We start from the raw sequence: 14,306 nt of genomic DNA on the forward strand, positions 1-14,306 counted from the left end.
ACTATAAAATAATAAAAATGTCATTAATTTACCACGGACCTTGGATGCAGTGGTTGTAAAATTACATTAATAAACAGAATTTTTTTTTACAACAAAAAGCATTGTTACGTGGGAACATATAAATAACACACATAAATTTAAGAGCAATTTTACTGTTAGCACACACATTATTATGGAATAGCCAGTAAGTGTATAAAACATAGTATATAAAATTTTATTAAAATATACTGTGCACATCAAAAATTCAGCTTTTATCTAAGTGCAAAGAAAAGCCATTATTATGTGCTTACTGTTTCATTGCTGTTCTTTCCCCATATCACAATTTTACATTTGTTGCCAGTGAGAGGGAGTTGATTTTTTTTACTAGATGAAAATAAACCTCTGTTTTTTCAGTTATCCCAAATTCATTCTCTCTCTCCACCCGTGCAAAGACAGAAATGATCAATCTTGCCATGGTAGGGAGGGAAAAGTTACTAATTTAATGCAAAGTTAAAAATAATGCCTGAGGAGTTGAATGGTTTGTTCAGTGACACTGGAAATAAGGGATAATAATGCAGCAGTCTATCTGTCATCAGTGAGGCTGCCCCGTCATTGACTCTGATAATATGTGAAGATGATGAATGCTACCGTCTTGTGGCTTGTAACATTTAACATTCATCAGCTCTCACTAAAGGGGGCTTTATCATTTAAATATCTTTATTTAATATGCAACATCTACCTCATACATCATAATTTCAAAGCACTTAGAGAGCCAATAGTCCTACAACACAGCAGAGCTGACTTTAATTTTTTTCAATAACTTTTATGTTGCCTGCATGTTTGTGACTGACAGTGCATAAGTAAGTGTCTGATCACATCACTGCATGTAAAACGCACATTTCACTGTCATCATGAAGACTGGGAAGTTTTCCTGCCTGGAGGGGTTGAGATTAAAATTAGCATTGAGGTGTTTTGTTTATATCTCCAAAATATCTACTTGCGAGCTATGTAATTTGCGAGAGCTAGTTCAAGTGCATGGAAAACTTGTAGTTAAGAGCTTGCCACCCACTGTCTATGTTTTCCTTATTGGGGCATACCCATTGGCACTTAATGGCCAGAAGTTGAGGGCCTCTTGGAACTAAAGTATCCTTGAAATTCTCTCTGTGCCTCTGTCCACATTCTGTATTTACTAGGCTCATGTTCAACCTCACTGGTAAAATCTTTGCTTAGCTCAGCTGCCCAGAGCTAACTTGTAGACATCAGACCCTCTTATCTTATGGTTATGTGGCTGGCAAATAAATATTCTGAGCTATTCTTTGAAGAAAAGAAGGAAATCTTCTGGGAGACTAGGTAGAAATTTATATGAAAGGGCATGGCTTTGCAGGGTCCTTCTTTAATCTCAAACACAAGTGCTTAATATTACCAAATATAAAATGCAGCCCACTGCCCAAAACAATTTTTATCATCGATTTATTTTCTGCCTATTTAACAAGTGTTTCATGGGATATTCTTCCTCGACTTCTACTCTGTCAAAATATTGATATTTTATAAGGAAAGTATCTCTGCAGAATAATTTTTTTTTTCAATGAAGTCAGAAAAATGTATGACTTCAAAGACACTGTGAATATGTTGTTGAATGTTCTGAATGTTTTTTGTTATGATTAAAAACAAGCTGATACTACTGAATTGTGAGTGCACTTCACTTTTTATAAAAGAAAAGATATTATCATCATGTAAGCTTTGTTGTCCTAGGATTTTACAAACCATGGCATGTAATTTTCCCTCTTCTCCTTCCTTGTCAAAATATTGATATTCTTTCAGGAACTTTATTTATTTTTTTTTACTGAGAATATTTTTCCGGTAAAATCAAAGAGAATGAATGACTAGAAAGATACTTGAAATATGCATATTGATAGGTAGCACAGTCTGTTGATTTTCAGAGAAAGTTGTTTTTCCCCCCATGAAAATACAGATAAAGGTTGTTCTTGCAAGAAGATTGCAGGTGTCACATCAAAACTCCTTCTGCATTTAACATAGGGAAAGCATTCACATGCAAACATTTGAAATGCGAAACAATGTGATAAAACAAAGGTTGAATATTTTGCTTTCCCTGGTACTGCTTATTTTCACTTTAATTCTTTTTCTTTACATCATGACAACCAAAAGTGCTACTCAAAAATAGAAATTGGCTGATTAAAAACAGCTGTCCTCCCCCCTACAATGTGTGAAACTCTCATCTGGCTTGTGGTTGCTCTTTGTTGTGGCCTGCATCTGGGTTAATTTGTTCTTGTGCAGCGGCAGTGTCACATAAGAAGATATTGGGGAACCATACCTAATTTGCTTTTTATTTTCACTCTGTTTTTTATAAGTGTGGTGTTTCAGAGGTTTCCCCACATACCGCTATTGTAACTAGTTAGTATTACCCAGTTGGGGAAATTCATGATTATAATTTTGTTGCAGTCTTTCATAGAAATGTTGCTAGATTAAAGCAAGGTTTATACTGTGTTTTCTTCCAACACAGATTTCAACATATTCCATGATGAAGGGGAACTGGAAGACTTCCTGCACAATTTGACTGATGGGAATTAATTATAGAAATATAATGATATTCAAAAATAATCATATTAGAAAGCACAAATGTAGTGAGACTGTACAAATGAGACACAGCCTCTATCAAGTAATTGTATGTTTGCTCTTTAAGAATATTTCCAAGTTTCTAAACATCTTACAGAAGAGAACACTCAGAGTGTTTCCGTCTAATGCCGAACATGCCTAGTACAGAACTAGGTCATTGAACAATAGACTGAACAGCAATCAGTCCTCTACTGCTGCATAATGCATTAAGTATAACATGCAGAAACCATTCCCGGAGCTGGAAGCTGCTATTTCATGTCTGTAAATTCAAGCTGACATGACATTTAATATTGTTTCATAGTAATGAACAACAAGGTTTCATTCATTCATAAGCACAACACAAAGCCAAGTTTGAGTCTGGAGAGTAGCAAGGAGGAGAGAAGGGGACACGTGCTGTGTTTCTGCAGACAGGAACACCATGTTAATTATGATCAATGAGCCCTCTGCTACTGATCCAGAGAGCTACAGGAGGAGAGTTCACTGTGATGTTTCAGACTCCTGATCCTAGAAGAACAGGCTAACAATTAAAACATCTTTGTGTTTCCCTACTATAATGGCAAGAGTGTTTAACTTTCCTGACTCAAGGCCTGACTAGGAGTAATGTTCTCCTTTTCACTTACTAGGAAGTTACAGTTCAAACTCCACAGCAAAATAATAGTATCAAAGCCATCATCTAGTCTGCCTGCTTTGAAATATTTGTTTCTGAAATCTTCTTGCCCAAAATTCTGATTCGTATTTTTCCAGGAGTACCAATGCAAACTATGATCTCTAAAAAGGAAAATTCCTCTCCCATTGAATAACAGTATATTTTAATGGAAACTGCTCTTTCAAATTTTGCAGTTTTGGCTCACACCTTTCATTTGCATTCCTTTTAGAATACTGGAGCAAATCCAACAGAGAGATGTGCAGTACAGCCCTGGCAGGTTACCTGCCACAGATTTCCTTTCCTTATAGGTACTATGGTTTAGGTGCTGTCAACACTGTCAGTGCCATAAACAGGCTTTAGTGGAATCTTCCTGAAAAGTTTTCTGAGCTCAAGTTGGTCAGAAATGATGTTTGTAAATCCAAGTTTTGTCCATTAAGAAAGATAGAAACTGGAAGGAAAAAGTGGCTGCTTTGGAAGCTAGTATAAGTCTCTGATTATTCTTTCCTCTAGGAAAGAACACGCTTTGAAAATTTGGGGCCCCAGTTAACAGGAAAGTCAAGTGAAGATGGAAAGCTGGGCCCAGGTGTCATCGATCTTACTCGGCCAGAAGATGCAGAGGGTGAGTGGCTTTTCTGTTCTGCTGCTCTGTGTGTTTCTAGAGGTGTGCCTGAGGCAGATGTAGGATCTTCATGGTCTTTCTTGGGAGTCACCAGATCAATTTTCTTGGCATATCAGAAAAATGTTAGGCTTCATTATATGTTATAGTTGAGGACTTTGAAATTCAGCTAGATTGTGTGTTACTGAACACATAGCAATCCAAATACTTCAAGGTGCCATTTTAAACTTTTAAAATAAAAGAACCCTCTACATTTCAATGAACAAAAGAATTCTGTGTTTCATCCACCTCATGACATTCTTATTAAAAAAAAAAAGGGACAAACATACAAAGGAGGATTTTTTACCCCCAAATCAAGTGATTCCCAGGTGCAATCAAACCGTTTTGGAAACTAAATTATAGTTTGAAGCAGATCTAGCATAAAATTAATAATTGCTTGGGCAAGGCCCAGCCAGTGTCTGGGTACTAACCGTTATAAAGTCTTTTGAAAGTCAGGATGGAAAAGACTAGCTTTACTCTCAATGTGTTTACCCACAGCACCATCAATGCCTGTCCGCTCCTCTTTCTTTTCTGTTTGTTTGTTTTAAATACACAAGCAGCAAAACAGCAGAGATTGCTCCCCAGAGGCTGTTTACAATCTATGAGTTAAGTCAGCACTTCAGTAGTAGCGTTGCCTGGTTATTTACTGTGTCATCCCAGAGCAGGGACTGGTCTTCCCGTTAGCTGTTCCTGTGTCAGAATCCCTCCCACCAGTCAGGGAAGATTATTTGTTCTCTTTAGAGTAACACAATACTTCATCCATCTCAGGTCCCAGCTAAAGTCCTTTAGCTTGAGGGGAAAAATCTTACTATTATCCCTTTTACTGGCAGGATTCCTTCCAGGACCCTAATCCCTTGAAAACACATGAAGACATTTCATAGCAGCATCTGAACTGAGCATGGCTTCTAGTGATAGCTTGGGGCCATCCGAGGCAGTTCAGAAATCCCTGGCATGAGCACTAAGAGATGGGTAGTATCAGACATTAGGAAGTACTTCAGAGAGTTTTCAGAAGGCAGGTTTTTCATGCCAGTGGGAGAGGCTAATGTTTAATGATAGTCCTGGGTACAAGGTGTTAAAATAAACTCTGATTGGTATGTGCATGTGTGAGGGGAGTGGGGAAGGAAGGGAAGGGAAGAGGAAAAGGAAGTGGGGGAGCAGGAAAGGAGGAATAAAGAGGACTCAAAACCAGAAATATACTCACTGTCTTCCATGCAGAATGTGTACTGAGAGCACGGTGACACTGACATTTTTATAGGCATTTAGAAGTACATGATTTCCCCCCTGGTGAGGATTGAGGTTCCGTGGTCTAGGGAACTAGTTATTCAGGTGTGGCACATCTCAATTTTGTTGGAAGATGGTACTACAGAGTACCTAAATCTCTGACCAGACACAGTGAAATAATACTTTTCATCACTTTGGAGTATTCAGTCTGTTAATTTTTCTGTAGACTAGGAGTTACAGAGTTCTATTGCCTTATCCTTGTTCTAACAGAGTTTTCTTAATCTGTCATTCAGCTTTCTTCACTTACTTCTTGCTTTTGTTTTTGTTTTTTTGTGTTTTTTTTTTCGCGGTACGCGGGCCTCTCACTGTTGTAGCCTCTCCTGTTGCGGAGCACAGGCTCCGGAGGCGCAGGCTCAGCAGCCATGGCTCACGGGCCCAGCCGCTCCGTGGCATGTGGGATCTTCCCAGACCGGGGCACGAACCCGTGTCCCCTGCATGGGCAGGCGGACTCTCAACCACTGCACCACCAGGGAAGCCCTTCACTTACATCTTAACTGTACGATAGGTATAAAGTCATTTGCCTCTCAGTAATGCTAATAATCTAGTTGATGATTATCATGTGCTTGGTAAGTTAAAAATCATGGTCAGAGTTATTAACCATTATGAAAAGAAAAAGTGAAAAGCTTAACTGTAGAGAAACATACTGTATAGAAAAATCTGTGGAACTTCCATTCAGTATCCAGATTGTCTGGATTCAAACCAATTTCCTAGTTACTTTGCTTTTTTTGAGCAAACATTTATCAAGCATTTATATGCCAGAGAATACGCTAAGCTTTTAACACGTTTTCTCATTTAAATCATATACAACTCTGTAAAGAAGGTATTTTTTTTTCCATTTTACGGATGAGAAAATTAAGGGTGAGAATAGTTAAGTAACTTGCCACAGGTCACATAGCTAGTAGGGGTAGAGCTGAGAGTTGATCCCAGGCAGCCTGGCTCCAGAACCCAAGCCATGAAGTACTGTGCTATCCTGCACCCCCTGTATATACGGATGCAGAAGTGGTGCCTTCATTTTTCTGAACAAACTCCTTGTGACCTTCCTCAGTATATGGCCCATTTCCTCTCCCCTAAATATAGCAAGTCATGCCATGCACCAGCTCTCGTGTTACTCTGTCACACATAGCAGCAATGCCTGATGACTGTAATAGTAGAAGGGCTGTAGTGGCCCAGGAGCTTAAGGAGCGTGTGAAAACCTCCCTTCAGAAGCTTGCCCAGAGTTGCCATTGAGCCCTCGTGTGCTTTTGGGGGACTGAGTTCATGAATGGAGTCAAGTTACCTGCTCTAAAACCAACAGAAGTGCAGTGCCTTTGTGAGGACTGCTGGGATGCGCAGCAGCCTTCTGCTGACTTCAGGATATTTCCTGGCATCTGTTCAAGCGTAAGCTGATTGCAAAGCCTGCTGGAGTTGCAGTTCATATTAAAGTCAGAGTAGATAACAGGTACACATACTTTCTCCACTTTGCTCCTCCATATTTCCCTTAAGAGGAAGAGTAAGAAGGAAATGAAGTGAAAGAATACCTAAAAAATTTATTCACTCCTTCAGTCAGTCTTGGTCTAAAAACAAACAAACAAACAGACGAACATTTCTTGAGTGCCTGTTCTGTGTGCCGGTCCCTGAACTAGACACTGGATAAAGCAAAGGAAGCAAAACAAATATGTTCCTGACCTCTTGGAACTTAAAGTCTAGTGAAGAAAGACAGAAGATTAAAAGGGTAATGCATACATAGATACATAAGACAGATATAATTATCACTGAGAAAAGTACTAAGAAGATCAAGACTTCTTTGTTCCTCACAGAGGTTCAGGGCGAAAGCTACTTCGGTAAGCTCCATTGGCAGGTAAGTTTTGTAGCTCTCACCCAGGATGTCATCCCTTCTTAGTCCACACATGATCATCTCCATGTTTCCTCTGGCTTTGGACCAGTTAAAATCTTTTTCCAGCTTTATTGACATATAATTGACATATAACATTGGTGCAGATTTAAGGTGTACAGTGTGATGATTTGATACACGTATATATTGGGAAATGATTACCACAGTAAGGTTAGTTAACACCTCTGCACCTCACAGGTTACCTTTTTTTGATGAGAAAATTTAAAAACTACTCTGTTAACAACTTTCAAGTATATAAGACAATATTTTTAACTATAGTCACCCTGCTGTATATTAGCTCCCCAGAGCTTATTCATTCATCTTTATAACTGGAAGTTTGTACTCTTTGACCAACATCTCCCCATTTCCCCCACTGTCTAGTCCCTGGAAACCACCATTGTACTCTCTGTTTCTATGACTTCAGGCTTTTTAGATTCCACGTATGTGTGAAATCATATAGTATTTGTCTTTCTCTGTCTGACTTCACTTAGCGTAATGCCTTCAAGGTCATCCATGTTGTTGCAAATGACAGGGTTTCTTTCTTCCCTTTTATGGATGAATAATATTTTTATCACATTCAAAATATGTATATATAACTATATAACATGTACTATATGTAATACATAATATCATTTATCACATGAATTTATATATATGTATATATACAACAGTCTCTTTATCCATTCATCTGCTGATGTATACTTAGGTTGTTTTCTGTGTCCTGGCTATTGTGAATAATGCATAATGGCAGCTTTAAGGGGCTATGCCCTTCTTCTCCTTGCACCCCATTCTCCTGTGTGGCTTCTGAAGTGACTAAAGTAAGCCTGGCTTTCCAGGAAAATGTCTGCTGCCAGTTGCGAAAATGCCAATATCACTTAGTAAGCAACTTGTAGACCTGCTTCATAGCTTTGAACATGGAAGCAGCAAGGGAAAGGTCACCAAAAGAGGCAGCTGTGCGTGTGTATTAACCACTCATCAAAATCAAATGACAAAACCGTAAGCCAGGAAAACAGAAATTAAAAATATAAAAGGCAAATGTCTTCAAAATTTTATTTTTAAAGTCCAGCTGTTATTTGGCTTGAATATGACAAGACAGCATTTCTTGTTCACCACGATATTTATAAAACTACAAATTCATCGGTGCTGGGGGCTTAGGAAACATGTTTAAGGTCTTGTTATACTTTGGAGCATTTGTTGGCTTTATATGTATTGAGCGCACAAAAGTTGTTAGCTCCTATGTAGGGCATGTAAGGAAGAGAGGACTCAATTAATTGAGTCTGTCACCACGTATTAAGAATGACGAACAGATGTTTAACTTTTTATGGACTTTTCATACGGTGTTTCCCCTCTCCTTGTTCTCCTTAGGCAAGAGTGCAATTCTTATCCCAACCCTCCTAATTTCAGGGTTGCAAGGTATAGTAGAAAGGGCTGTGGTCTGGTTATTGGGAAATTTGGATTAAAGTTTCTTTGCTAAATGAAGGCAAATAAGTGACGAATGCCCCTGGGCTTAACTTTATCTTTTAAAAGAGGTATGTTGGATTCCATTATTTCTAGGGTCCCCTCCAAATGCAAGATTGTTATTAGGGTCTTCATGAAACATAGAGTGTGTTTATTACAAGAAAGGTGATCTGTCCACAGTAGCTTTCACTTGGTTTTTTCTTCAGAGAAATAAAAGAGGAGACCAATATCTTTGAAAGTATATTTGTACCACTTGCTGAATCGAATGTTCAAGTCTTTGATCTTTTCCTTTTATTAATGAGAATGATCTTTTCTTTTTATTAATGAGAAGATCTCTCCAGTAGCATTTCCTAATTACCTTTCACAGATGGACCGCCCCCCCGCCGCCTTCTTCTTCTCTTCCCCCCAGCAACGGTAGTTGTAGCCCGCCTTATTTTTTAGATTCTCTCCATCCTGTTTCCTCTCTCTCACACACCTGGGGCCTCTGAAGGGACATTTTTCTTTTTTTCTGTTTTTCAGAATAGTTTGGGTAAGAAAACCTTCTTCTAACACCTCTTTTAATTCTCAAATTCAATTATTGTGTCCCAGCCTCAGAGAGAGGCAACACCTCATTTTGTTTTGTTTTGTTTTGTTTTTTCACACCTCATTTTGACGTGGAACATAGTGGAATATGAGCTCTAAAAGGGATGAGCTCTGAAAGTGATTACCATTAGGCAGGCTTTTGGACCCTGGGTTGGAACTGTAATGATGTGCTGTCCTCCATGTATTAAAAACTTGCATTGCTTTGAATGGAAATGGATATGTGCACCAAGAATAACCCCTTTTAGAAGGGGTTGCTCTCAGGTTCTCAGATTTGCTTAGAAAGGTTTTATAGATTTGTACTGAATTTGTGAATTGGATCCCAGCCAAGATGGCCTTAACCCTTCTGAAAGCTTCATTTTTTTTGTGAACTTCTGATTGCTTCTAAGTTTTAAATCTCAGGATAGCTTTATTATTGTCAACTTAAGCTCTCTGTTTATAGACAAATAACAGGGACTGCAACTTTTCCTCTTTTTCCTTAAAAAATGCACCACTTAATGTGAATGTCTTCTCCTAAAAATCCTGCTTACCCTTTGATCCATACTCTGGGAAATCTTTGAAGCTTTTCACATTTCCTTTCCCCTCCCTGAATCCTTACTCCTGGTAGAAAAGGAAGATTGACCTGATGATACACGGCTCATTCAAGGCATCAGAGGAAAGCTGTAGTATAATCTGGGGAGGGATTTAAAGGCTACATCTGCTTACACTTTGGAATGTAAAGGTCATTATTTGTTCAAGCCCACCAGAATACAGTGCTTCACATCACAACATTTAGATTCGCAGAATTGGAATAAAGGAGAGACATGTAATCAAATTTACAATTCCATCCAAGAAATCCCTTTTTATATTCCTGACAAGTAGTCACCTCACTTCTGTTCAAATGCCTCTAATAGTCTCATGACAGAAAACTGACTACTTCTTGGGAAGCTCATTCTGGTTCTAATTTTTAATTCTTTGTTATTTGTCTTTGCTTCCTTATAACTTCTACTCATTGGTTCTAGTCTGACTTTTGGATTCCAACAAAATAAAGCTTACCATTTCTCCACATGACACCCCTTCAGATATTTCCTCAAGGGTTAGGAAACTTAAATTCCGGTTGTTCTACCCTAAGCAAGTCAATTTCTTTCCCTGAATTTTCTCAGCTGTAGGTGAGGAAGTTGGTGTAGATGATTTCTGGTTTTTAAACTCTTATCTTACTGCTGTACAATTGAAATCATTCACCTTTAAGGCAACTAGAAAGTAACAAGTGTAAATTGGGGACCATACCATCTTTAAAATAAGTGAAATTATTATTGAAATATATCAGAGATGAGATGTCTTTGTCCAAGAAGGTATCCAAGTACTAGATTGTATACCAAGAATAAAAGTTGGGGAATTATACATATTAAAATAAAAGACCCAGGGAAATCCAGAGGGAGCACCAACCAGAGCTTTACTGTGGGCTTATGGGTCTGGCCTTCCATAGCTGCCTAAAATAGCATTTCCAGGCATCTCAGAAAATGAATAGGCAAAGCAGTCTGTATGGAACCAGCAGGCTGAGGTCTGAGGCCAGGATGGGTGGCCAGGGAGACCCCAGACATGGTGAAAACTGAGTAACAGCCACACAGGCTGGGAGATAAGCAGAGTTCAAAAAGCCCTTGGCTCTGGACTAACTCTGTGGTATCACAAAAATGTATTTTACTGTGGATATAAACAGTTTTAGAGGATCCTGTGCACCAGTTTATATCAGCACTATATATAAAGTGCAGCTCTCTTAAACAAGCAAATAAACTTCTCTTAAAGAAATATATTTGCTGTGTCTTAAAAGCTCCCAAATAACTTTTAATGTTGGTAGAAAACAATTTCCATTGAACTTTCCAAGTGATGGATAGTCCTGATGGGATAAGAGAGTGAAATGTCAAGATTCTTGTATAACTCCATCCCCTAATACTCCATAAAGCGAATTCAACCTGCTTCTTAGAGTTGCTTAAGCTAGAGAAGCCCAATCAAAGACCCAGCCTCCCTTTCGTGAGGAGCCTAGCCCTGTCCAAGAGCTGGTTTCTCATTGGGCTGCCTCCTCTAAAGAGGTATCATTGACAGTGTCACCACACACACAAAATTATCTGGTTTTCTGACTGAATATCCTCCGTTCTGGGGAAGAAATGCTTGTTTATGCCATTACTGAATCACACAGAAGTGCTCCCCCATCTTGCTGTAGCAACTGGGTGACAAAAGATTTAACGCCATCTACCATGAAAATCAGATCCAAGACAAGAACAGCCGGCACATGTTCCCAATGGGACGGCAAAATCAGTCTATGGTTCCTCAGCAGTACGTATGTCTGCCTCACATAAACCAACATATTAGAATAAATGCTGGCTGATAGAGGTCTATCTGCCATGTCTAGACTAACTGTGTAGTGACTGTTGAGGTGTGGACCTTGTCTAGTTCCCTGTCCCTAGAATCCTCTTCTCTTGGCAGCAAGAGCCACTTGACTTCCCATCTGCAGGCTATAGAATTCAGCCCAACCTTAGGCTGGTGGAATTTAAAGAGTCTCAGGCCAATTTGGTGTGCTCTTTAAATTCTCTCTGCTTAAGGTCAAGACCGAACTTGAGAACAACCGTTTTTTCCCTTTTTTTCCCCCCAATTGGTCCTTTCCTTCTTTTCAAGTTCTGATAACTGTGCTTCTAACTTATTCACAAAATTCAATAACCGACCAGCTCTCCCCTATTTTCTGTTACTGACTTCCCTATCTTTTTTTTCTTTAACTAAGAAATTCTTACCTTTGAGTATCTCCTTCTTTTAGATACACTGTCTCATTTTACTCTGTCACTGTTTGTTTACACACACTATCTGTCATTTCATCCTCTTTAGAGGTGGTTCTCTGTAGACTGAGCCACAAGTTCTGATAGCCAGGTCATTCCCAACGGGGTCTATCCCTACTCAGAGTCCCCCAATCTTTAGTTTTACCCACATGTTCAAGTTATAATTTACCAATTATCTCATATACACAGCACTGTTACGAGCACAGAGAGAAGGATTTTTTAAAAGATGGACTATACTGTATTCTTCAAGAGCTAGTAATGTAGTTGGGATAATAATATTAGCATACACAGAAAGCAGAACAACCTAAGATGTTATACGTTATAGTACATCATTAGAGAAACAGAAAAGAGTGCTATTTAGAAGAGGAACCTACAGTGCTTTGTTGACAGCCATGATTCTGGAAGGTCTGATAGAAATATAGCTGGAGATAAGCCTAGGTTTGGAAAAACAAAGAGAAGGAGAAGAACTTTCAGTTGAGGGAATAATCCAAGCAGACACAGAAATGGTAAAGTACACAGACATTCACAAGGAAGTTCCAGAATGAAAGAGTCACTTCTCAACTCTGTGTTCTCCACCAAGCCCAATACAAAGCTTTCCATATATTTATACTCAGTGAATATTTGTTGAATTGAATATGTTATAAAAATAGCTGGGTTCCATACTGTGGAGGGCCTTGAGAGTCAGGCTGAGGAATTTGGACTTTGCCACCAACTAAATAGGCATTAAACTTTTGTTGTTCAAGATTGACTTAGATTATGTATAGAGGTTAAAAATAATGGAAAAGCAGAAGTTAGGTTGGTCTTGGTGGTCTGTTAGTCTCTTTATTCCTCTGTTCTCTTTAATGTCCTTTCAGAGGGGCTATTCAATGGCTGTCTTTTCATATTACATCATGGGAGAGCTGAGTAGGTGTTAGGAGGGTTTTTATTCAAGTCATTTTAAAAATACCTCTTCTCCTCCTGGGTATAATACTCGTTTACGTATGATTTCACTTTGTCTGCTGTGACTGTTCGATGCCTTACAGATCAGTCTTGTACTTGTGCCTCTCACTAGAGGAGAGTGATCTTTTTTAAATGATTTTGTTCAGTGGATATTTACCCTTAGACATGATGTCCCAAATTAGGTCATGGTACCAGAGGGAAGAGATTGTGTAAGAACCCATCAATATTTGCGTTATACTGTAAACTGTTAAATTTAGGAGTAGGCTGTAACAAGTAATTCTGAACTAAAACTTAATATCCCAAGTCACAGCCCTGGAGAGAAGAATTTCATAAACAGTATATTCAGCCATTTAAAATTTTTACTAAAAATAAAAATTGCACCTTACTGGCTTATGTATATTTACTTTCATGGCAGAGAAATCACTTCATGCTTCTTCAATATACGCTGACTTTTCACTAGGAAGGTTGATCCTGCATGAGGACAAAATGAAAAATGGTAAGAGCAGCTACTCCATGCTGCAGAGTCACAGAACTGCTGGTAGAGCAAAAAGGAAAAACAATTGTCAAATGTCCCTGAAACTTCCCTGTCCTATATTTATTATACAGTCAGTAATCCTAATTCTTTGTTATTCCAGTGAGTCCTTTATAAAAAGCTGATCTATAAATTCTCAAGATAAGGGTTTCTTCTTTTTTTTTCTTTTTTTCTGGCTTGGACTGAGCAGCATAGTCTGGTTACAGGCCCCACAGGTGGGAACTGGGGAGGTGTGAGATGGTCTTTTTGATTGTGTCTTAATGCATATTCGATACATTTTAGTTCTATATCATAGGGACACTCTTGAAATATATTTTTAGCTTTGGGTCAGAAAAGAGGCTCCATTAAGTAGTAAATTGCACTCTCCAGCTAAGGGCTCATTTTATAACTATGCTGAAGGACAGGACTGTGCAGTATAGGGAGTATCACCCAGGTACGGGGAAAGACTAGAAAGGGAACAAAGATGAGTTAAGCACCTGCTTGTTCTTGGTACTGGAATAGACATTCTACTACTTCTACTGCCATTACTACTGCTACTATTTCTAAAGGCAGCTACTGTTTAATGAGTGGGTACTGGGTTCCAGTCACTGCTGGGAAATTTATGTTCCCACTTAATCCTCACAAGGATCCAGACAAGCAGAAATTATTAGCTCTCTTTTATAGGGAGATGAAACTGTAGTTTAGAGAGGGAAATAATTTACCCAAGGTTACTTAGGAAAGATCAAATCAAAATTCAAACCCACATCTGTCTGTCTACATAGCATCTGAGCCACACTGACTCCCATTTTTCTCCAAGATGAGCTGATTCAGTTGGTTGCCTTTGTTGAAGTAGTTTTTTCCTGTTGGTTTTCATTAAAAAGTAGAAAAATTTAATGAGAAATAGAAACCTGTGAAAGTTTTTTTTTTTCAATCTTTCAAACCACACAAAT

At 38.6% G+C, this 14,306-nt stretch overlaps 1 protein-coding gene across 1 annotated transcript in view; it reads left to right on the forward strand.

The window, feature by feature from the left end:
• The window catches only part of SOX6 (SRY-box transcription factor 6), a 621,353-nt gene that overhangs the window by 573,356 nt on the left and 33,691 nt on the right, over nt 1-14,306 (forward strand). Inside the window, exon 15 of the mRNA XM_049713139.1 lies at nt 3,770-3,878. Within this exon, the coding sequence (XP_049569096.1) occupies nt 3,770-3,878 (109 nt within the window). The remainder of the gene's footprint in view (nt 1-3,769; nt 3,879-14,306) is intronic.

The sequence above is a fragment of the Orcinus orca genome, chromosome 8 (genome assembly GCF_937001465.1).
Source record: "Orcinus orca chromosome 8, mOrcOrc1.1, whole genome shotgun sequence".
Taxonomy (NCBI): Eukaryota; Metazoa; Chordata; class Mammalia; order Artiodactyla; family Delphinidae; genus Orcinus; species Orcinus orca.